Genomic DNA, 23,803 nt, shown 5'->3' with positions numbered 1-23,803 from the left:
TTCTCAAAGAGCTTCCCCAGGATTGAAGTAAGACTAACGGGCCTATAGTTACCCAGATCCTCCCTCTTCCCTGTTTTAAAGATGGGGACCACAGTGGCCTTCTTCCAGTCATCCGGCACCTGGCCAGAGCACCACGAGTGCTCGTAAAGCCGTGCCAGGGGCCCTGCGATAACCCCTGCCAATTCCCTCAACACCCTGGGGTGGAAAGCATCTGGACCTGCTGATTTGAACACATCCAGCCCCTCCAGAAGTTCCCTAACTTGGTCCTCTCTGACCCTAGGCCTGTCAGAGTCTCTCCTGAGTCCATCCTGAATCTCTGTGAAGTCCCGGTCCTGATCTCTGCACAAGAAAATGGAGGCAAATAAATTGTTAAAGAGGTCTGCTTTCTACTCTGATGCAACCACCAGATTGCCAAGCATATCCTGCAGGGACCCCACATTGCCTAGTGCCTTCTTCATACTCCCTATGTATTTAAAAAAGGACTTTTTGTTATCCTTGATGCTAGCCCTAGTTCCGTATCTGCCTTAGCTTTCCTAACAGCCCCACTACAGACCCGAGCGGTGGAGGTATACTCCTCTTTGGTGATAGCCCCTCCCTTCCACTGGGTGTACGCCTCCTTTTTGGCAACCAGGTGTTCCTGAATGCCCTTGGTGAGCCAGGGGGGCTTTTGGGCACTCTTGCTCCCTTTGCTTCTCATTGGGATTGTCACCCCTTGGGCTCTGATTATCGTCTCCTTAAGGAATGACCACTCATCTTGAGCACCCAGTTCCCCTACACTCCAGGACCCCAGTGTCCCTCCTACCAATCTCCTCAACTCATTGATGCTGGCCCTCTTGAAGACAAGGACTACTGCCTTGCTGCAGGCCCTTGACACCCTGCGCTGGATGGTGAATTCCAGTAAGCGATGATCGCTATCGCCCAGGTGGTCAAGGACCTGGAGTCCCCTTTCCAGGTTGCCGCCAGGACCAGGTCCAACAGGGGATTCCCCCTGGTGGGACTGTGCACCTCCTGGGTTAGGTGGGGGTCCTGTATTTCGGCAAGGAACCTTTGTGACCGGTCAGACCTGGCTGACTGCTCCTCCCAGCAGATGTCTGGGTAATTTAGATCGCTTATGACAACTACATCCCTTGCCTTAAGTGCCTCCACAAGCTGACCCGAGAATTCCCAGTCCAGCTCTTCCCCTTGATTGGGGGGTCTGTAGTAGACCCCCACCATTAAGTCCCTTTCCCCATGACCCCCCTGTATTCTGACCCACAGCACTTCAGCCTGCCCCTCCTCAGACCCCATCCTGCTGGTTGAGGATGTGTATTGCTCTTTGACATAGTGCAATGTGCAATGAAAAGTACTCTGGGTGGTTTTGTTACTAGAAAACAAGAAAAATGTTTAGGATTAAGAAGAGTCCAGTGAAAGAGTGGCTACCCCACCATGCTGTTTTTTTAATCACACTTTTTCTTAAGGAGAATTTGTCCAATGTCTGCCTGCCTATGTGTTTGGTTGCATACAGTCTAGAAGTGTTTTATCACCTGGTGATGAACCTGGTAATGAAAGCAGCAGGAGTTCAAAGGTAGCATTGGAGGGATTCAATATGGAAACTTTGGTTTTACCTATGTAATGTAATTAGCCTTGCTTTCAACAATCAATATAGCTGTGCCTGTACAGACGCCTAGGTACAGGCTTTGGGCACGCAGAACTTTGCACTGATTTAGCTCAAACATTGCCTTGCTCCATAACCAGGGGCTCAGCACTGGTATTTAAATGGTGTAAATACCATATTTATTTTAATAAAGGTAAGAGTTTATAGATGTTGAGCATTATTTTCAACTCCAGCCCTCCTGCGCTCATTCAGAAAAGTGGATTATCTTCCTGGAGTAATGTTTTGAGAAACAAGTGAAGGGAAAAAAAGCACCACAGCCTTCCCAACCCCACAAGACTATATGTATAATTCCTATCCCCTTAATGCTTTCTATATCCTAAGGTTTCATGTCAATTCTACTTGCCCTACGGCGTAAGCCTATAGTGAATTCCCAAACACTTCTCAATTGAAGTAGTTTGCCCTTTGAACCCTCTTCCTATCAGTGATGGTTTGTTTTGTAAAATGACAATGAGTGAGCTAAAGTGCAAAGGAGACGATTAATGACTGCGGCTGTCCAATGCAGGTTCAAAACCATGTAGAGAGGAGCAGGAATCCCAAGAATCTAGGCATTCCAGTAATGACCGTGCAAAGTAGCAACAAACTATTTACTCGACTGACAGAACCTATGTGCAGGTGCTGAATGTTCACCCAAAGAGATAAAAGATGGCACAAGATTCAAAAGAACTAATTCAGACTCTTTCCTTTTTAAAGACAAGGTCATTGATCTTAGGCCCCGATCTACAAGTTATGACACCTGGACAAACCTTTACTCCCCCCTAGTGCCTCACGGAAATAAGGAACTCCATGAGGGTCGGCCTGCATATTCTATCTTTTGAGAGTGGACCCTTATAGGGTTATTTATTGTTTTGTTCAGTCTTTTTACATTTCCACTTAATTTTTATCATGGTAACATGAATCAGTTTGAATAGCATCTTACTAAGAGAGAGACATTTCATGCCATAGGTTAGGGATCTTTTGATGACTTTTTTTATATCAGTTAATTGACACAATTTTTCTGTTATTGTTGTTGTTCAACCGTATCAATTTTGACCAAATAGTCTGATTTCTTATTAAAATGACTGAGAAAGAGAAAGAACCCAATGATAGAAGAGCCAATAACCCAGTGATTTGGAAAGTCACCTAGGAAGAGTGGCACCTCATCCTGAATGAACGAATATTTAATTTTTTACATGAAGTGGAACAGCTTCAACTGTGAGACTAATACAGGCAGGACAACTTGAACTTGGGGCTCCTACATCCCAATACCATAACCACAGGACATTATTTAATCTCTGTGTGTCTTTTTCTTTCTTCCTCTCTCTCTCTCTTACCACTGCCACCCCACCCTCTCTTCAATTTTTTTGCCTATCCATTTCCTTAGTTTGTAATGAAACTTTTGTAAAAGGCCAAAGTTTTGCCTCAATACAAAATTAAACCAAATTTTGGTTGAATCGGACTGCTTGTTCTCTGAACAGTTCTATGTAATGGCAAATACTCTGTAGCAATTGCCTCTGAAACTCACAGTGGGACAAATAGACCCACCTGTAAAAACCAGTCACAGAACGATTCCTCCCTTTAAATAATCTCTTTAATATAATTGAAGTTAATGCTTGAAAGAGACATTAAAATTGGAAGCCTCTATTAATCTGCAGAATTGTTAAAGACCAATCAACTGCAGACTTCACCTTCACCATTGCCTCAAACTTTGCATTATATCTATAGCAGTGGTTCTCAACATTTTTATACTTGAGGCACCTCTCATTAGACTGAAGGTACACTGTGGAAAATGTTAGCTCTTAGTTTTCATTGGTTTTTTGACTACAGAAAGATAATAGTGCTGTTTTTCTGTTGCAAAAAACTCAGAAATCACGCAACAGGTCAGAATGTTTTTAACACTGTGGATTCCTATTTGAAATCTCTGGGTTTGCCTTGTGAATCATGTTTGCATACCTAACAGTGCTAACGTTGTGTAGCACCCTAAGACAGCTTTGAAAGGATCTCAAGACACCCTAAGGGTGCTGCGGCACCCTGGTTGAGAATTACTGATCTACCGTGAGAGGTTAGCTTAGTCTTTGTATAAATTCTATCTAACATTTCACCTGAGGTTGCAAGCAACAAATCTAGTTATGACAGGTGTATGGGCATCAAGTATACTGGGAACTAGACTAAGACCAACAACTCATTTCTCAAAACCATCATGATTTCCTGTCATTAACAGAGTGAATGAATTTAATAAAAATACCTAAATTTAAACCTGTGACTTAGTCATGAAAGGCTGTATAACCTAAAACCAAGCCCCTCAACCAGCCATCTTATTTACAGTTTACATAGAACTCCTTGATTTATAACTGACCGCACAGACTGAAAATCTCACATTCTCCTCTCAGTGGTTTATATTTAGGTTCAGAAAGCCATCCACAAGCTATTAGCAACTGTTATTATAACAATGCTTCAAGATTCATACCCAATCTCAAATGCTCGTTTGATATCTGAGCTCTGATTTAAACCATCAGCACATATGGTCAATTCAATCTTGAAGCTTACTTCTCAGCCACAACCAAAATCCTGCATTGCAAACTGAGTCACTGGTTTGTTACCCAGCTGGCACATACAAGTATGAGTTATAGAAAAGGGAGCACAAGCTACAGGCACAAGATGTTGCTCAGGAAAATACTGCAGAACAAAATAGTGGCTAGCTGGTGGTGTCATCCACAATGTTTCATTGTTTAATAATGTTATGAACCAAAATTAACTTACAGGTTATCAGGACAATTATTTGGCATCTCCAGCCTCCCTCCTGATCGTACATGATGCAAAACCTCAAGAGTGGAGAAACCTGGATATGGCTGATGACCCAGGGTTAAAGTTTCCCATACTAAGACTCCAAAAGACCTGAGAAAAGTAAATAAAGGTCGAATGTCAGTGATTTTAAATGATGGTGAACTTTTAGAAAAAATATCACTATGTCTGTTCTCATTTAGCTAAATTTTCTCTAACTTCAAAATAAAGTTCAGTTGGAAAAATGAGGGCTATTGGACTACTAATTTGATATGAACCAGTTCATATATTCTCAATTGCATCTGCAGATCTGCTAAAAATTCTACAGATGCTGAGCTATGATGCCAGTCACACTACTGAGACTAATTCTATAAGACAGTGGTAGGTAACTACCTACATTCCAGTTGCAGACTGGAATGGCCCCCCTGGGTCAGAGGAAGGCAGCCAAGGGAACAGTAAGATCCAGTCACTGCCACTGCTTGTCTCTGCAGCAAAACCAGAAGAGTGTCCACAGCCAAAGCCCTGCAACTACCAAATGCCGCCAAAGCCTCACATCTGCAAGCCAGATCTAGTAGTTCCATGGGACAGATCTGACCCACAGGCCCTAGGTTGCCAACCCCTGCTCAAAAGGGCTGACCATCCTCAACTTTCATTAGCTCCATGTATCCTTTGGTCATATCCTGTTTAGATACACAAGGGTTCAGAAGTCTCCAGGGATGTCCTTGGAAGCTGAAGGAGTTACTAGTGCTCAGTGTCACACAGAAGGAGCTAGACTGCACAAAGGAGTGAGTCCAGGGCACTTAATATTTCACTTATATGCATAAAAGTAGAAATACAATGAACAGGCTGCAATGAAGGACAGGGTGCAGTCATGTCTGTGCCTGGGTGGGCCAGAGCCCACCAATGCCTAGATATGAACTTATGTGAATCCCAAGTTTAAGCAAATGTATTAAAAGGGGGGGGGGTTATGAAGTTGAGGACCAAAGTGTCCATTCCAAGCTATGCCATGGGAATGAAGCACTATTGAAACTATGCTGGTGCTTGGGAGAGAGATTCAGAAATGGCAGGGGACCTAATAATGTATACTAACTTTAAAACAAATAAGATCATTGGGGGAGGGTGAAAAAGCTAAGGAGAAAATATTTGCCTCCTATAGGGAGGATATGCTATTTGATCTAAAGGACAATGAATAGGGAGAATGTGATGTTGATGATCCATTCATAAACCAAAAAACACATAAATGATCCTTTGTGGGAATCTGTACAAGATTATTGTGGTCATATGACCCTAGGAACTTCTTACAGGAGGGCAAAGTTAGACTCTAAGGCTGTAAATAAAGAAATATGAACATGCAGAAATATGAACAGCTGTATGTCACAAAGTTACACCTTCAATTAGCGCATGAAACATCAATCAAACAGACAGAATATGTCTCAGTACCTAATTGACCAGAGGTGGCACTAGAACAACGCACTATTGCTACTGTAAACTGATTTTTTTCTTGCTTTAGTATTTATTATTATTATTCCCACAGCTTTGCCATGCCAGGAACTTACCATACATCAGATCGACTAGTAAATACACCATCAATCAGGCTTTCAGGGGCCATCCATCTCACAGGGAGCAGGCCTTCTCCTCTTTTTCTGTAGTAATCATTTTTATAGATATCCCTGGCAAGTCCAAAATCCCCAATCTTCACTATTCGGGAAGCGCTGCTGTATTCCTTCACAGACACAAGGCAATTTCGGGCTGCTAGGTCCCTAATTTACAAAGCATAAACAATGACAGAATTGTGAGAACTTTTGCTAGGCTATTGTTTTTCAGTTTGAAATATTTGCTCCTTCAGCTATGTGAAAGAATCACAAAAACTACAAAGAAATTAAACCTGTACCTGTGGATGAAGTGCATTTTCTCTAAATAGACACAACCTTTGCAGATATCCAGACAAATATCCAGAAGATCAACTAGTGTTAGCAAGGGACTTTGGAACTACAAGAGACAGAGGCACCAGTTATTATCTTCAATTTATATACGTGCAAAACAAAAAGGATCTCCTGCTATGCCAAGATGGGTTATTTTTCTCTTTTTTATATTAAAGGTTTTCTAAGGTGAAAAATCTTTGTACGTTAAAAAAGCAGATAATGTCAGTTATTCATAATTTAAGAACAAGTGCTCTACTAATGCAGGTGAGAGAGAGCCAAATAAACCACCTACTTTTACCTCAGGAGAAGGATAATGTCTCCAGAAGCCCAGGGGATTATTTGTACATTATAGTGGAGCAACTAGATGACCAACCTGTGGCATGGTTGCAACAAGTTGCATAGGTAGCCTCTGTGTATAGCATGTGGCAAAACAGGGAGGGTAGGTAGCACTGTGGTATGGGAGGGAGCAGAAAGCAGAGCAGCAGATTGGGCAGGGGAAGGGCATAGAAGTGGTACTTAGAGCAAGTACAGGATTTAATTTTTGGTACACCTCACAAAAAGTTGGTCCTCACCAAATTAGGCAGTAAATAAACTCATAATATCTTGGCTCTACATTGCCTTCTTCAAGGACCTTATAATCCATATTGTTATTCTGTGTACTAAATATGGACAACTTAACAAAAGTTTCTCTCTCCTCCCTCATTTCTTAGTTTCTAAGCTTCTTTTATCAACTAAACTCTTTGGGGGGCAGGCATAAAATTTGCCTGTGAGCTTGGGCTCTTCCTAACACATTATATATATTTCCATGATACAAATAACAAGAAAACAGTGAAAATACTATGCTAAAAGTTTGTTTATGATTATTTCAAAGCACCGTAGGAAGACCCAGTGAGCATTTTATGAGTAAAACCCATTTTTGAAAACTCAGTCTTTGATCTGTTAGCAGCTCAGAATCCTGCTACACAAGAGATCTGAGTTCAGATTATGAATTTACTTGGTTCACTACTCACTCAGATTATGAGCTCCTGGGTAGCAAACAGACCAGCCAGTCCAGGGACCCTCAGATGGAAGAAATCATTGGACAGACAGGGCTTTGTTGGTGGGGAAAGGAGGAAGAGGGTGGGATATTTGAGGAGTAGCATCAGTAGCTAAAATGCACCCTGTTCCCACCTTTTGCATTCTTGCTCCTCGTAGATAGCTAAGTAGATCCCCTCCTTCCATCAGTTCCAAGATAATGTACTGGGGTTCATTCAGCAGACAAACTCCAAGTAACTTAAGGATGTGTGGGTGATCAAATTTGCTGAGGAAAAGAAAATGCCTCATAGTTATCCATGAGAAATCCTGCCCTTTAATAGCGGAGTTAAACATATTCCCTGTTGTTGTGTTGTACTAGCAGCTGTATCTTTAAAATCCTGCCATATGAATAGCTGGCTTAGGAAAGCTAGGTGATTCTGGATCTCCTTCAGCTTAAGGGGAGCTTGGGTTTATGCACCTGAATTTTAGTTCTATGTTAAACATCTTAGGGAGTCGTTCTTATGCACATGCATGCATAGCCAGCACCCTGCATAGTATTTTTAGAAGAAGGGAAGTGAACTGAAGTAAAAAATGAAGATGATAGTGTCCTTTTGGTGGGACTTAATATGAATTTCACTCTGTCCTTGACAGATTGGAGATATACCATATTTACTCACATAGCACATACCCCTTTCCCCTGAAATCAGCCCTGCAAAATTGGGCTGTCTTATGTGGAGAGCTTGATTTTTTTTTCCTTTGCCAGAACAAAGGAGACATTGTACTGTAATGCGTGCCACTTCTCTCTGTGCTAGCAAGCAACAGCTGCAAAAGGGTTAAACACTGTAGCTTTTGCCCAAAGTAGCCAGTGAACTGTTGCATATAGTTAGCTCTTGGCCACAAATCTGGAAATTTCCTTTCTAAAAAAACCCAAAACAAAACAAATTCTGCTTCCAAAAAAACAAGCTGCATGTCCTATTTTGAGGCATGTGATAAGTGAGAAAATACACGAGGTTCTCAACTTCCAGCTTGCAGCCATCCAGTCTCTAGCCTATGGAGCCACAGGACTCCCCATAGGCTGGATTTGGTGGTGGGGAAGCAATGGTAATTAATGTACCACTGCTACTCCACCACCAAATTTCCAAGCCCTGTGGCCAGATGGCATGGCCCCATACACTGGACTGAGCCGGCACATAGGACCAGGGTTGGGGGCCTGATCTGGCACATACGGGACCAGAGTCAGGGCCCAGGTGGAAGGCACAATCTTATGCATATGCAGCTGAGACTGGGGCCAGTGGGCCAGGGCCAAGGGCAAGGTACATGGGGCCAGGCCTGGAGCAACAGGCCCAATCTAGCATGTGGAACCAGGGCCCAACCCAGTGTGTATGATCAGACCCACATGCTGATCCACTAGATTGAGTCCACAGGTCAATCCCACGCACTGGGTCCAGCCTGTGGATGGACCCCACACTACTCATCTGACCTGTAGCCTAGAAAGGTTTTAGAGCTTTCTTCAACGTGAAATTAAATGAGAGAAATTGTTCCATTTTATATTGGTTGCTCTAATCAAAGTAGAACGACACATCCAGACCATTCCAATCTATAATAGGGGCAAATATTCACAGAAAAATATAATTTAGAGATATCAAAGACTTTTTTTTTTCAGTTTCTCCAGGTGTCTGTGGAAAGTTGTTTCTTTTATCACATTTTCAAGACAGAGCTAAATCAGTACAAGTACTACGTCAAATGGAATCTGTTTGCAATTGCAAACTTTTGTAAATAGACATTTATGGGATATTACAGGGCTACTGTCAGTCTAGCATATTTAAAAAATGAATTGAATTAAGAGTAGTTACAGATGGAGGTGCACCAATACATTGGTCCAATATTGGATCAGCAGTAATATAAAGAAAATTGATCTTATTAAAAATCAGCCTGATGTGGCTGATAAATGCCCTTGTATGTGCGCAGCCACAGCGCAGCACATAGGCAACAAGGAGCACAGCCCAGCACCTTAGAGAGTTGCATGCAGCTGGTAAGTCTGGTGGGGTGAAAGAGGAGGAGGGAAGGAAGAGGTGTGGGGGAGGAGTGGGGCTGGGGCTGGAGCACGTGCTGCTTAGCCGGGGCAGGGCAAGTGCAGGACAGAGCCATGGCTCATCCGGGGGCATGGAGGGGGGGGCGTGTGCCCCCTGATTTGTGCGGGGTGGCACAGGGCACATGCTCCTCTTCCCCAGGCCCTCTCGGACAAGCAGCAGGAGCAGCGGTGGGAGGTGCCAGACAAGCAGGTGGGTGCTGGACCAGTGGCTCCTGGACGAGAAGCACTCAATGGCAGGAGCCGTCCTCCCACTCCCCGCACCCCCAGATGAACCGCAGCTCCATCCCATGCCCACCCCGCCCCACCCCAGCTGGGCAGCACTTGCCCCAGCCCTAGTCCTCCCTCACCGTGGGGCCCTTGATCTGCCCCCCACACCCTTTCCCTCCCCGCTCCTCTTCCAGCACACCAGACTTACCAGCTTCATGCAGCTCTCCAAGCTGCTGGGCTGGTATTGGAACTCGGATCAGTATTGGCCAATATGCCTCCTTAAAAACTGGCTTCCAGTATCAGCCCCAAAAATCTCTACTGGTGCACCCCTAGTTTCAGACTCTGTCAACCTTTGTATTTTTGCAACCATATTTTCTTGCATTTTAAAATTGTTTTCTCTCCCCACTGCTGAATGTAAGAATACACCAATAATCTGGGAAAGTGACAGTATTTCCTTCAGTTCTGGTAATCATAGGCATTGCTTGTGGCAATAGTCAGTAAAATTTTGTTAGTAGGAAGTGTAGAAGTTATAATTTAAAGAAAATCCCTAACTAAGGAGATTGAGTTGGTAATTGGAAGATTGTTCCTCAGTGAAGTAGCCAACCAATCAGTTAGTAAAAGACAGACCAAGGGTCTGCAGATGTTGTGTACTGCTCCACAAATTAAGTGTATTTTCCTCATTCACATATGCCTGGGTTTACTGAACCCAGGGATCACTGCAGGAAGTGTGATTTTTAAGTTGACAGTTCCCTTTCCCTTCCTAACATATACCTCTTGGTCACACACAAACTCTAGTGCTATCAAGAACAAAAACAGGAAAAAGAGCACTTGATACTTTTTTCCAAGCCTCCCAAAAATTTCTCATTAAGCTGTCAATCCTTAGCTTTATAGTGATTAAGTATACCAAAGATTTTGCAATATATTCTTGAGTACAAGTGACTCATTTATTAATACCTGATGTCAAAAGGTTAATTGAAAACATTGTGGTGAACTCAATGTCTCTAGCAACAATGCTCTTAAGTTCACTGCACTGCTCCAAGCAGACTGCCTCTTAAGCTAAAACCAGGTACCCACCTCTCTATGGGGCTTTGGGCCAGTTGGAGGACCGCTGAATTACAGTGCTAATTAGGTTGTCCCTGAGCTAACTTACCAGCCTGTACAGCCCTGTGGATCTGGCTACACTGTGTCCAGTTTAAGAAACAGCCTACCCGGAGAACTGCAGGACAGTAAGCTTATTGTATGGACACAGTCAGAAGGTGACTCAACTGCTTCCTTTCCATACATGCCAAAACTGGAAATGAGGCAATGAAGCTGCTTTGAGTGCCTTACCAGTACTAGAGGCATAGCAAAGCAGCCATGCACCCTGAGCAGCCCCAGTGCACAGATGTAGTTCCGGCTGCCATGGTGTCATTAGTAGTGGTACATTCGACACCACTGTGGTGGCTACTATTTTATCCTAACAAGGAAAGCACCTGAGGCTGCTATTTTATCCTAACAAGGAAAGCACCTGAGGCTGCTGCCCGACTTCCCCCACTCTCCTCACCCCCCACCCCACCCCCTCTTCAGTCATACTACTGGTTTTATCGCTGGCATATAATAGTAACAGAAGCAATATATGCTCCCTATTTGAACACAGTGGTGTGCAAAACATTACTGTCTTCTTTTGCAGTATATATTTAGAGAGGCAGGCCAGAGACAGATTACATTTAGAGACAGAATAGTCTGCTCCAGTTATGTTGTCCATTCAGTATTTAGCTTTAACCATTTGTGGGTCACTTACTAGATCAATATCAAGAAGCTACTTGATATCAATATCAACTACCTGAGAGAATGAAAAAATACTTCCCGTTTGTTAAGTGTCTCAGATGAAATCTTAATAACAAGCGAAACACTAAAAAGTTCCTGGTTTAGTGAAAGAACATGACACGTTTATGCATTTCTCACATTCTGCTAGTCCAGTGTATGTTTAAATTTTAATTTTAATGAGTGTCACTCATATTCAAGTATGACTACTACTGATATTGGAAATTAGTTTCCACATGTAGGATTCAGGAAATGTGCCAGGGCAAATTGGTGCCTACATTCCCCCTACCGTCAGCCAAGGTGGTGTGATGATGTTCTGTTGCTCATTCTGCTTCCTTCGTAGTGGAGTGCCAAGCTCGCTTATCACGGGCTGTATTCTCCCAGGACATTAAGTCTAGCCCAGAAGACTGTATGTGCCGCTTAATGCAGTCCTTGTAGCAGTTTGGAACAGCCAACCTTTCTACTGCCTTTTTAAAATTCACTGTACAGAGCTCTTCTAGACAGTCGATTGTTGTCCATATGTATGACATGGTCATATACCAGTGTATGTATGTGTGTATAAATGTAACTACAAGATTTCAGTAGTATATATTCTCAGCTTTTTGTATTGGGATTGTTTTACTTGTAAGCAATAGATGCATCATATATTTCATTTGTACCATATATAACATAAGAAGACCTTAAGGTCACATAGAGAAGCATTCAAAAGCCAGAACACATACCCTTAACACTTTTACTTCATGAATGTGCATTTTGACAGTCTTTCATTATAATATCCCAAATTAGTATTTTCAGAGGACACTGCACAGTTTGCACAGGGGAAACACAAAAGGAACGTGAAAATCATTTTAAAAATGTATGGAACAGAAACAAATAGGAAGACTGTACATACTACAACTGCTATCATTACACCAAAATTTAATGTTACACTTTCCTTAGAAGACAACCCATTTTTTTCAGAAGTGTCCCAATTTTGAGTGCCCAAAACTGAAGTCAGAGAATAGCAGGTGCTCAACATAGCTGGAAATTAAGTCTTATTCATGCTCTTACACTATGAAGTGAAAGACTCTATCTCAACTCTCAGTGAACGCACTGGGGACTCTGGAGAACTTCAATTTCCAGCTCAAACACTGACCTTTCTAAGTAAATTCATTCACAGCTGGCACATAAACATACCATATGTTTGTGTCCTGCTTAGCAAAAGAAGTATATGGCAGCCCCTAGTGGTGAGCCTGCACATATTAAAATAAACATTTAACTGTAAATTCAAGTTGTATAGCATCTTCTTATCCTGAAAAACAGAAAAATCAAATGCTGTCCAATTATCATCACTAACTGGCCCATAGGGAGAAGCAATTATAATGAATCACTTCAGTCTAAGATCCAGTAAATCCATGAAATTAGTACACTAAATTTTCAGTTTTATTTTGCCAACCAATACTGCAGATTAATTTTGGTATGATTCTCCATGTGAAGATTTAATTATTTAGCCAAAATGGAATGGACCCAAGCTATTAAGTGTTTCTCTCTTCCCTCCTGAAGTCTAAAGCCCTCGGTTATATCAGTTTAAAAAGAAATCTTAAGGTAAAGTTTGCCTTACCTCATTAAGTGTGCCTCCTTCAGGAATTCACTCTTTTCATAATCTGTAGCACCTTTCTTTAAAGTCTATTTGACAAGGGGGAAAAAAAGTCAAGACAATTGCATCACTGACACTGAAACTTGTACAACATTTATATAAGAAGAGATGCAACAGGCTGGCCTTTTCTGCTAACACTTCCCCCACTCCCAACCCTCAACACATGCTTTACTATTACGTATTTCCAGCAATAGCCACAAAATAATAGATACCTTCTAAACAAAATAAGTCATCTATGCCTTTTCCTTACCGAAAGATCCCAGTTCAAGGATAGACTAGTAAACAGACAAAAAAGTATGGGAAAAAGGAGTAACTTGGAGAAAATGGATACTTGAGAGTATGTTAGAAGAACTGGCTCTAGTTGTATACTACGATGGTATTAATGACAGAATTATTTTTAAGAGGGTCCTCTTGTTTGTTATTAGCTTCTATTTTCATCAGGAAGCCCTTGGCAAAAGTAAAATTACAGGTGCAGTGTTGCTGTACACACTGCCGCACAACCCTATTCCCCAGTGCTTGATTAGCATGATGATTAGTGAGGAGAGAGACTGGATCTTTAAGTTTGACCATTCAGAAGCCAGTCATTTGGGGTTTGTCTAATAAGACTTTTGAAATGAGGGTGTGGATTTTTTTTTAAATGACTGCAATAAAGAAATATAGTGTGTTGCCAGAAATATAGAACTGTGCAACAAAATCTCAATGATCAGCTGCATCAGTGACTCCATTACAATGATCAAGGTTGTGAGGTATTAGGAGGCCTAATGAGTTATTCTCTCACACAAGAGTTTTTTAACTGAATGCATGTTTGATCTAACTGGAGTTCCTATGAGATGTGTTTCTAAAAGTGTTTAAATATACAATTTAAGTGAAATTTGTACCATGATTGACGGTCTCCAAGATTTGAAGTTAGCAGGTGCTGTAGTGAAACCTCAAGTCCTAAGTGACTGTGCAAGCTCATACAGTAATTTAGTAGCAGAGACAGATATACAAACCATGCCTCTTGACTCTTATTCCTGTGGTCTAAACACTGAGTCAGGATTGCCTGCCTATGGTGCCAGCAGTATAACGAGGAGTGGGCAAGTGGGGCACTGTCCTGGACAACATCTTAAGAAAGGTACACAAATGGCAATCACTGCTGGTGCCAACCAGACTGCCACTGCCTCGGGCACAAAACTTCCTATTTATGGTTCTATATATCATGCTGTCTCTACGCAGCTAAAATTACCTTCACTGCTACTTTGGATTCTCTGCTTCCAGCTGCCATGATATCTACAGCAGTCCCTTCATACACCTCTCCAAAAGCTCCTGTTCCCAATAACTTATGCAAATTCAGTTTTTCCCGAGGAAAGGCTGGCAAGGATTCAGTCTCACCTGGAGTAGGGAGATTGCTACAAAACAAAAGTATTTTTAATTAATTAATTAAATGAGTTTCTTAGATATGAACACTTCATATATTTTGCCTTAAACCAGTCTGGGGAATTCATCTCACCCCACCTGGTTGATCTGGGATGTAAATGATGCACGAGCCTTTTGAAATCTTTCTGCAGAAGAAGGTATTTCACCATTTGGCTCAGAATGAAACAAAAGCTGTGTTTTAAAACTGGCAGCAAACTCTTTTGACTATTTATCAGTTTGTGCCACAGTAGGAGTGGTTATGGCCTGTTGAAAATGTGGCACTTTTTTAGAGACCTAGAGGGGTAGGGAGCTCTTTTAAAAAGCTGGCCTTGAGTCATGGATCACTTTCTCTGAACAACAGGGGCTAATTTTTGAACACTGAGCACCCTTAGTTCCCTAGGCTTCACTTAGAGTTGTCAGTGCTCAGAGTTTCCTTAAACCAGTCCCAAAAAGCCCCACTAATTTTTTTGCTCTGGAAGTCACTTTGACACGCATCAGTTACGTACTGCACAGCATAGCAAGCATTGGCCAGTCCCACAGCATCATGAAGTCCCCTAAGTTGAGCTAACTCTTTGTCTTCCTTGACAAAAACAATCTGCCCAGGCTGTGTCAACTTTCTGGATTTCCACCTCTGGTGCCAAACTGAAAAAAAAGAAAATTAGAGATTTCACTTCCAAGATATCACTTTTACATCAGAGGGCTGAACAGTTAAATTTACTTTTACTCTCTGTTGTAGACAGTTTTCCATCTCTTCTCTGTGTTTGTGTCTCTATATATGAACATCAATAAAACACCTGACACAACCGTTAGTAACTGTACATGTTTTAGCACTAATAAAAAAGTGTAAAGCACCTAGCTTTACTACTTCTGCAGTGCCTCTGTCTGCACTGCTAAGCAGCATAGTGTTGCCCACCCACTCCCAAGCTGCACATGCCAAACCCAGAAAGAAGCCAGTGAAGTCACCTGGAGGCATTCAGGCCACTAGTCTCAAACAAGCTTGTGTGTCACAGTGGGAAGGTGCCTTCAGGCCAGCTTGACCATCTTATTTTCAGGTTTGGCATGTGTGAAGTGAAAGCAGGTGTGCAGGGCCACTGTGACTTAACAGCACACTCAAGAGCATGACAGAAGAGAAATATGCCCACTCAAAGAATACCCTCTGCTCTCCCTGCAGCGACTCAGTGGAAGAAGCCTAGGAACAGGAGTGGGATGCACCCAGGAGCAGATTCAAAGGGGCTGCAGTAGCATGACCACACAACCTTTTCAGACTGAACTGCACTGAGGGAGGAGCAGCTGGCAAGTCCCCAAAACAGGTAAGAATCTCCCCTTCTCCCCTGTACTCAGAGACACGTTCCCCCACACCCTCCCTCCCCCTTCCTGCCTGTTGCTGCTGCTTTCATTGTTGTCCCAGGGGCACCAGAAGCTCCAAAGCCATTCCTGCCTGCTCCATCTGGGCTGCATGGGGGCCAGACTCAGCTGAGCTCAATAGTAGCAGAAGGGCCATGACTTCCCCCTTCCTACTTGGTCCCCCTGGGAGCTGGCAGGGTGAGGGGAACCTTCCTGCTCATCACTGCTACTACTGCTGACTCCAGCTGTTCTGCCAAATTTACATGATGAATTAAATGCTCAGTCACATACCAAAAGCAACTAGTGCAAACACAATCAAGATTAGTCCAGTTATTCCGATTACCACAGCTATGACAATGCTCGCCTCTGGGAAGGGTGCAGTATCTGTTAGATGGGGGGTAAAAGGGAATCATTATCAAGAAAAACCACATATGCATGAGTGAGTTAAGTGCTTTAGCTTTATCTTTCTGTCATTTCTTTAGTGCTCCATTGTTGTAGGTCAGGGCTATCCAACCTGAAGTGGCTGGGAGCCACAGGCCCCTTAGCCTAGGGTGGCCATCATAGAGGAGAGTCTGGTCATCCTCTGTCTTCTATTGATATGAAAATGGATGCCTTTATGTCCTCTATTTTTCTCTTGAAGAGAAAGCTAGGGGATATAAAGGCGTCGGGTTTCATATCAATAGAGGACAGAGTAGCAGAAAACTGGAATGTCTTCTATGATGACCACTCTACCTTAGCCACATATCGTGTGGGCCACACATTCCCAGGTTAAATGTTGCAAGGGATGCATGCCATGCTACTCAACACCCCCTCCCTCCCACTGCACTACACAGTCCCTGACATGCCATATGAGGCCCCCACCCCACCACCACACCATGCTGGTGTATCATATAATTCCTCCATCCTAGTGAAGCACATGGGCTCTGACATGCCCTGTGGCCCCAATACATGGATATGCTACACCATACAAGACCCCTGCATATGCTAGCATGATGTGCAATGAGGTCCTGCTACACGTGCTCCCTCCCCCCCCACACCCACAGTGTGATCTCCAGGTCCTCCCAAGCCCTTTGGCCATCAGCTCCCTCAGCTTCACAGACTTCAGGGGTAGGAATAGGCAGAGGAAGTTGGAGAAGGCAGGGGAATCCAGAGACTCCAGTGGCAGCAGCCAGAGTGTAAAGGGGGGAGCAGCATTCAGACTAGGAGCCGAGGGGGCACAGTTTAATTCATGAGCCACCAGTTGGAAAGCTCTGCTGTACGTGAAAGAAGACAGCAGAACCATTTAAACAGTGGAGGCATGATTTTTAAAAGCACTAAGAATGGGGCTAACTTAGCTCCTACTGAAGTCAACAGTAAAACTCATCATGAAGTCTAGGGAAGCAGAGATAAGCTAATGCTGAGCATCTCTGCACCCTGCTCCTCCTTCAGGAAATATACCCACACTACACAGTACTGGTAAATAGATCTGTACCAATATTAACAACTGGAAATCATTTGGCCCCACGTCTTCTATGAAAAGAAAGTGCATTAGGTAGGATCAGCTGGGAATCATCATAGAAATGCTATTATTAATCATCCCTTAGGCATATTATTTTATATGTCTAACAATATCTTCAGGAAAAGTGTTGTCTGTTGATAAATCAGTAAGGTAGCCCTGTGTCCTGTAATTAAACTGTATCTTATTAAGAAAATAAAACAGCATGTACCTTTAACTAACACAATATTCTCACTTATGCCACTGTATTCACCAAGTCCAAGCAAATTTGCAGCGGCTGCTCTGAACTGGAAAGTTCCTTCTGTGTTCTTGGCCCTCCATATACATACATCAGTGCAAGAGTCATTGTAAACCACCTCCCAGGATGGTTTCATTTTGCTTGTATTATGGGAACACCTCCTAGAAAGAGCACGGTGGAACAACAATGATGAGAGTATTATCTACTGCTTCTCATATACCATTTCCATTCAATGGCCTACACAAGGACTCTCTTTATTGCACATGCTCCACATTCAATATCATTCCATTGGGGGTTTGGCTATAGAGTGACCGTAGCATGTCATTCCAGCAATGCAAGAGATCACACAGCTCTAGTCTGGCACAGAGAAGGAAATGCCAGAACATTTTGGATGTAAAAGGCCAGGGCACTCTTTCTCTTGTTTCAGCATGCATGTCAAAACCAGGATTTCAAACTACTGTTATCTGATTGCCAGCAAAATGTTTTGTTTCTTTTTATGATTAGTGGGTTTCGTTTTCTTGGGCCTAGAGCTATTTACTGTCTTTTATGCATCAGGTTTCACAAGCTAATACAGGAAGCAGGTCATTGGCACAAGGCACAATTCTTTAGCAAGTTATCATAACCGCCGGCTGGTGGGTATATTGCTTCCTTTTCACAGTGGTCTTAATTTGCTCACCTATAATAAATTTGGAGTCAACTGTTCACCATCTAAAGGAATAGCATATTTCTAATACTGATTAGACATGAAAATATATGTCCAAAAAAGTCATTTCATGTTATGACTATATGATGACTTCAGATTAAATGGCCTGGTATTTTATGCCATATGACCTTGTCAGACTTTGCAACCAAAAAGCCATACAGAAGTTATATGTATGTGTTATCAAGTTATTCATGTTATGGAGTCAGAACTCACTGAACTACTTAGTTACACTTCAAAGGGGTTTATGTAAATATTTTCTAAAATATTAATTGCTTGAGTTCAAAATGATCTATTTAGAGTCAAATGAACCACCGACTCACAACAAAAATCAGCAGAAGCCACTGACCTCTTCATTTTCCTGTGGAAAAGTAAATTTTACAAAACTGAGGAAAAATCAAAGATGCACCACAGACTCAATGAACAAACCAGGGGATTAACAGTTGGAAGAATACAGGGTTGTGAACATGCATGATCCCTGCATAAGGACAAGACCTCTTACCCCTCTTCTCATCTGGCAGATGCACAGAAAGGAAGGGGCAATCTGTCCTTTATCAAATCAAAATCATTGTGGTCTTACCATATGCAGTTCACTACTATTGTGTGCTTACAGAAGGGCATAGAGAACGCTTACAACACCAGGGAATTATGCCTGAGTGAAATTATACCGTTGTGGCAGTGCTGTCAACTCTTCACCTAAGTAAACACTAAATTAACTTGAGGGGCGGGAAAAGTTTAATCTTTCAGTTCCTTCCATCACCTCCTAATTTTCTTGGACAGGGAACAGGACAGCTCTCCCACCACAAGTAGGGGCAATCTTGAGGATATCACTGCCAGGCCTCAGGTCTGCGCAGAAGTAGTTAGGGATCTTCTGGAAGGGCTGGATGTTTTCAAATCTGTGGGCCCTGATGCCCTCCACCCATGGGTGTTGAGGGACCTGGCGGGGGTCATTGCTGTGCCCCTGGCCCGGCTGTATGAACAATCGTGGTCCACAGGCCAAGTGCCCAGAGATTGGAAACTAGCTAATGTGGTCCCCATCTATAAGAAAGGGAGGAAGGAAGACCCGAGAAACTATAGGCCCATAAGCCTCACATCGGTCTTGGGGAAAGTCCTTGAAAAAATCATTAAGGAGCACATCTGTGAGGGGCCAGCAGGGGAGATCATGCCCAGAGGTAATCAACACGGGTTCATCAAAGGCAGGCCCTGCCAGACCAACCTGATGGCCTTTTATGACCAGGCAACTAAATCCCTGGATGATGGTGTTGCCATGGACGTAGTCTTTCTGGACTTTAAGAAGGCCTTTGACACTGTCTCTCACCCCATTCTCATTAATAAACTGAGCGACTGTGGCATTGATGCCTACACAGTTGGATGGGTCAAAAATTGGCTGATGGGGCGCATCCAGAGAGTGGTGGTGGAGAGGTCATACTGGACCTGGCGGGATGTGAATAGTGGTGAAGGGAGAGAGAGGCTGCAATTAGATTTAGACCAACTACAGAAGTGGGCGGATGGTAATAGGATGGGCTTCAATGTGGATAAGTGCAGGGTGCTGCACCTGGGGAGAAGGAATCCACAGCATACATACAATATGGGCAGCTCCCCCCTTGTGAGCACAGAGGCGGAAAGGGATCTTGGAGTCATTATTGACTCCAAGATGAACATGAGCCACCAATGCCAGACAGCAGCCAGCAAAGCCAACCACACCTTGTCGTGCATCCAAAGATGCATCTCAAGCTGGCCCAGAGAGGTGATATTCCCCCTCTACGCAACATTGGTCTGGCCTCAACTGGAGTACTGTGTCCAGTTTTGGACACTGCACTTTAAGAAGGATGTGGCCTGCCTTGAGAGGGTTCAGAGGAGGGCCACCCACTTGGTTGGAGGGCAACAGGGCAGGCCCTATGAAGAGATGCTGAGGGACCTGAACCTGTTCAGCCTCAGCAAGCGGAGGCTGAGGGGGGATTTGGTGGCTGCCTACAAACTCGTTAGGGGAGATCAGCAGCAAATAGGATGAGCCCTAGTCTCCCCAGCAACACCTGGGGTGATGAGGAACAATGGCCAGAAGCTGCTAGAGAATAGGCTCAGGTTGGAGATTAGGAAGCACTATTTCACTGTCAGGGTAGCTAGAATCTGGAACCAACTTCCTAGGGAAGTGGTCCTCCCTCCTACCTTGGGTAAATTCAAAAAGAGGTAGGATGAACACCTGTCTGGGGTCACATGATCCTAGTGTGTGCTCCAACCAGTGGCGGGGGGTTAGACTAGATGATCTATTCAGGTCCCTTCTGACCCCTAACTACTATGAAACGATGAAACATGACATTATAGAAATAGCTCCACAAAAATATATATTTAAAATATGAAATGCATTAACCAATCTTTAAATGAATTAGTCTTTACGTTGTATGTTTGTTCTATAACATTAAAAAAGAATCCCATCCAGATTCCAGATTAGGAAATGGAACCAAAGAACCAAAGAAGACATGGTTTACAAAAACATAAACTCAGAAAAAAGATGAATGGAATTCATACTTTTAGTCTGGACACTACTGGGACAGGATTTTTAAATTGTAGTTAGAATTCTCTAGAGGCAAATGGATATGGGTATTTAGCATAAATTAATTATTGTTTGCCTGAGGATTAAGTAAACACATTTCCAAGAACCTGGAATATTTCATGCCTTTTTCTGACAACAATTTAACTTTTTCTCCTAATTTCTCTTAATTCCTCTGGATAACAAATTATGTATGTGTATTAAATTCAGAGCCAACTCTAGGGGTGTGTGGGGCCCAGGGCATATCAGCCTGTGTAGGGCCCGTGCGGGGTGGGGTAGCAAGTGGCTGGAGCACAGAGGGGGGACAGGATTGGGGGTGGCGAGCAGCCGGAGCAAGGAGCAGGAGGGGAGGGTTTGGCCAGTGACCAGAGTAAGGGTGGGGGTGGCAAGTGGCCACAGTGTAGAGCCGGTGGCGCACAGTGGCCACATGCAGTGGTGGTGCCCTTGGCAGGGCCTGTACGGCACTGTCTGTGGTACCCCACAAAGCGCAGGGCCTGGGGTGGTGGCCTCAATTACACACATACACACACCCCAACCCCCGCAAGGGACAGCTCTTATTAAATCATTCCAAATTTTGAACTGGAAAACTATCTAAAACATTAACTGATTAACCAAAGTTTTTTCCAAATATGTTCTGGTGTGTGGGAGATGGCATAGAAATCCAGGATTTTCTATTTTTAGGAGTTTGTCTATGTCAGAAACGTTGTGAAGATGATATTTCACAAGATATTTCAGTATTTCTATCAGACACATCTTCAAGCACAAGGAAGACCTATCTTGGGTCTAGATTTTTTTTTAAATGATTAATGGTTTTGGGTACTTTGATGTTTGGGTACCCAATCTGATGCACCTCAAAGAGACTGATTTTTAGAACATACTCAGTAGAAGTCTCCTGAAAATGAAGCCTCTTTAAATTGTCTCAAAATGGGTATCTAGAACTGAGGGAGATAAAATTGCATATCTGTTTGGAGAATTCAGTCCTCTGCTTTTGAGGTCCCTTCCCAGTCTCATTAATTCGTAACCATGTCTATCCCTTCTGTTAGCAAGTACAGAGGAAGATGCAACTCAAGACCAGAAATCCTCTTGCAGCACTCTCATGTACAATAAGTCAGGTGGCCAATGTTCTTTCATGTTTTGTCTGAAAACAAATAAAGGGGCACACAAAAATATTTTTGAAACAAGGAATATGAAACTTTCACAATCTCTAGAAAAGCTTGTGTTTAGTCTATAATTGGGTTCAACATTTAGGTCTATTATTATTTCATCTGAACCTCTTTCCTGCCTTGGTCCTGTAAAACAATCTACCAGATGTACTTACATCAATTTGTCATCAGTCACTGGCTGATATGAAAGTGCCGTACAATTCATTTACCTGCTTTCCAAGATGTGGTATGTAAGATTACTTCCATTGTCTTCAGCTTTTTGCCATTGTACAACATTTTTATTCTCTTCTCTTTTTGGAATTCCTGGCTTACTTGGAACTCCAGCTTTTGGGCAAAATGAAAAAAGTAGAATCCTTAAAACATGAACATGATATGATGATGGACTAGAAGATCAAGAGCAAAACTTAGATAAACACATGTATGTTGAGAGACATAAAGAAAGCAAATGCTTGCAGCACTGGGACTCATGGAAAATTAATCTTTGGGCATTATTAGCAACACTTCAGTCAATACAGACTTCATAAGTTCCTATATATTAAGGTATATTATTTCAATTTCACTTTCTCTTTCCATTTCTCCCAATTTTGAAACACAGGCCTGCCTACTTTCCATCCTTATGTAGCTACCATACCATGTGACTTGATTGCAGGAACTGAGGCTGGGAGCTTTGTTAAATTACTTGCCCAAATATATTCAAAATGGTTGATGAACTGGCAGATTTAAGATATTAGTCTAGAATAACATAATTTAAGGGCTTACCCATAGTTTTAAAGCTTGCTGGAGGTGAGATGCTGTGTGTTCCTGTTACATAAATTACGCCTGCCCGCACAAAGTAGGCGGTGTGAGGAAGAATGCCTGTGAGATTACATGTAAACCTGGGTCCTTCAGCACATGAAGTAGTTGCAGGAGAAAACCAATAGTTCTTGGTCTGCCACTACAAAAAAAATACATCTTAGTCAACATTCCTACTTTATTAGGGGTGAATATATAGCCCACTGAAATCAACAGTCTTTCAATTGACTACATTGGGCTTGGGTTCAGGTCCTCTAAAAAAAACTGTATCACATATATCTTCTTCCAAACCAAAACTAATACTAGGCATTTTACATTTGTTTTTTATGAGAAGTGCAAGACCTGGAAATCACATACCCCTGCATCATGGTACAAGTATGAAAAATTCTGCCCTTGGTCTGTCATATTTAGGAGATGATAAGAAAATTTAGAGCAGGGTTTTTTATTATTTAAAATACCCTTTTTTAAAAGATGGCACCCATTTGGGAAGCACTGTGAGAGAAGACTAGGAGGAATTCTGGCACAGCCTTCTCAAATTCCCTTCTGAACTCCTAGGGCACGTCCAGATGAGTGTGCATGCGTGTCTTGCAGTGTCTCAAAGCCCTTTGAGATGCTGCAAGAGACACGTGCGGGAACAAAAAAATGTTCCCCACACTGCAAATTCACAGCGTGAGGGCAAAATTAGACCCCAAGAGTAAAAAAAAACTGCAGCGGAAAAAAGTGGGGATGGGCACAGTCCTGGACCATGTCCTGAGGCAACAGGAGGTTGGGTCCTCCACAGAGATGCTCAGGTAGCAGCCAGAGAGTCTCTATGGCTGGCCCTTGCCCTGGTGCTAAAGTATGCTGAAGCTGGACCCAGGTTCTAGTGCCAGTAAGTGGGGAGTGGCGGGGGCTGGAGGAGGGGGGAAGGGGACCATGGGGAGCATCCCAACAATTTAAAACAAAAACCAAAAAAAACCCGGCACTTACCAGCACTAGCAGCTGCCGTCGAGGTCACTGCGCCCCCCCACACACAGCGTGGGACCAGGTGACAACCACAGCGG

General features: G+C 43.0%; 1 protein-coding gene across 2 annotated transcripts in view; it reads right to left on the bottom strand.

Annotated features, from left to right (window-relative positions):
• ROS1 (ROS proto-oncogene 1, receptor tyrosine kinase) overlaps positions 1-23,803 on the bottom strand; it is a 108,777-nt gene that overhangs the window by 22,289 nt on the left and 62,685 nt on the right. For both annotated transcript variants that reach the window (XM_006026162.2, XM_025207061.1), the window contains 11 exons: positions 22,728-22,902; positions 22,178-22,292; positions 17,531-17,718; positions 16,116-16,208; positions 14,987-15,122; positions 14,311-14,473; positions 13,050-13,114; positions 7,504-7,633; positions 6,303-6,400; positions 5,968-6,171; positions 4,391-4,525 (listed from right to left, as the gene is read on the bottom strand). In XM_006026162.2, coding sequence (XP_006026224.1) covers positions 4,391-4,525; positions 5,968-6,171; positions 6,303-6,400; positions 7,504-7,633; positions 13,050-13,114; positions 14,311-14,473; positions 14,987-15,122; positions 16,116-16,208; positions 17,531-17,718; positions 22,178-22,292; positions 22,728-22,902 — 1,502 coding nt within the window. The remainder of the gene's footprint in view (positions 1-4,390; positions 4,526-5,967; positions 6,172-6,302; positions 6,401-7,503; positions 7,634-13,049; positions 13,115-14,310; positions 14,474-14,986; positions 15,123-16,115; positions 16,209-17,530; positions 17,719-22,177; positions 22,293-22,727; positions 22,903-23,803) is intronic.

Source organism: Alligator sinensis, unplaced genomic scaffold, assembly GCF_000455745.1.
Source record: "Alligator sinensis unplaced genomic scaffold, ASM45574v1 scaffold38_1, whole genome shotgun sequence".
NCBI classification, from domain to species: Eukaryota; Metazoa; Chordata; order Crocodylia; family Alligatoridae; genus Alligator; species Alligator sinensis.
The sequence above is the reverse complement of the archived record's forward strand: the minus strand, read 5'-3'. Positions and strand labels throughout refer to the sequence as shown.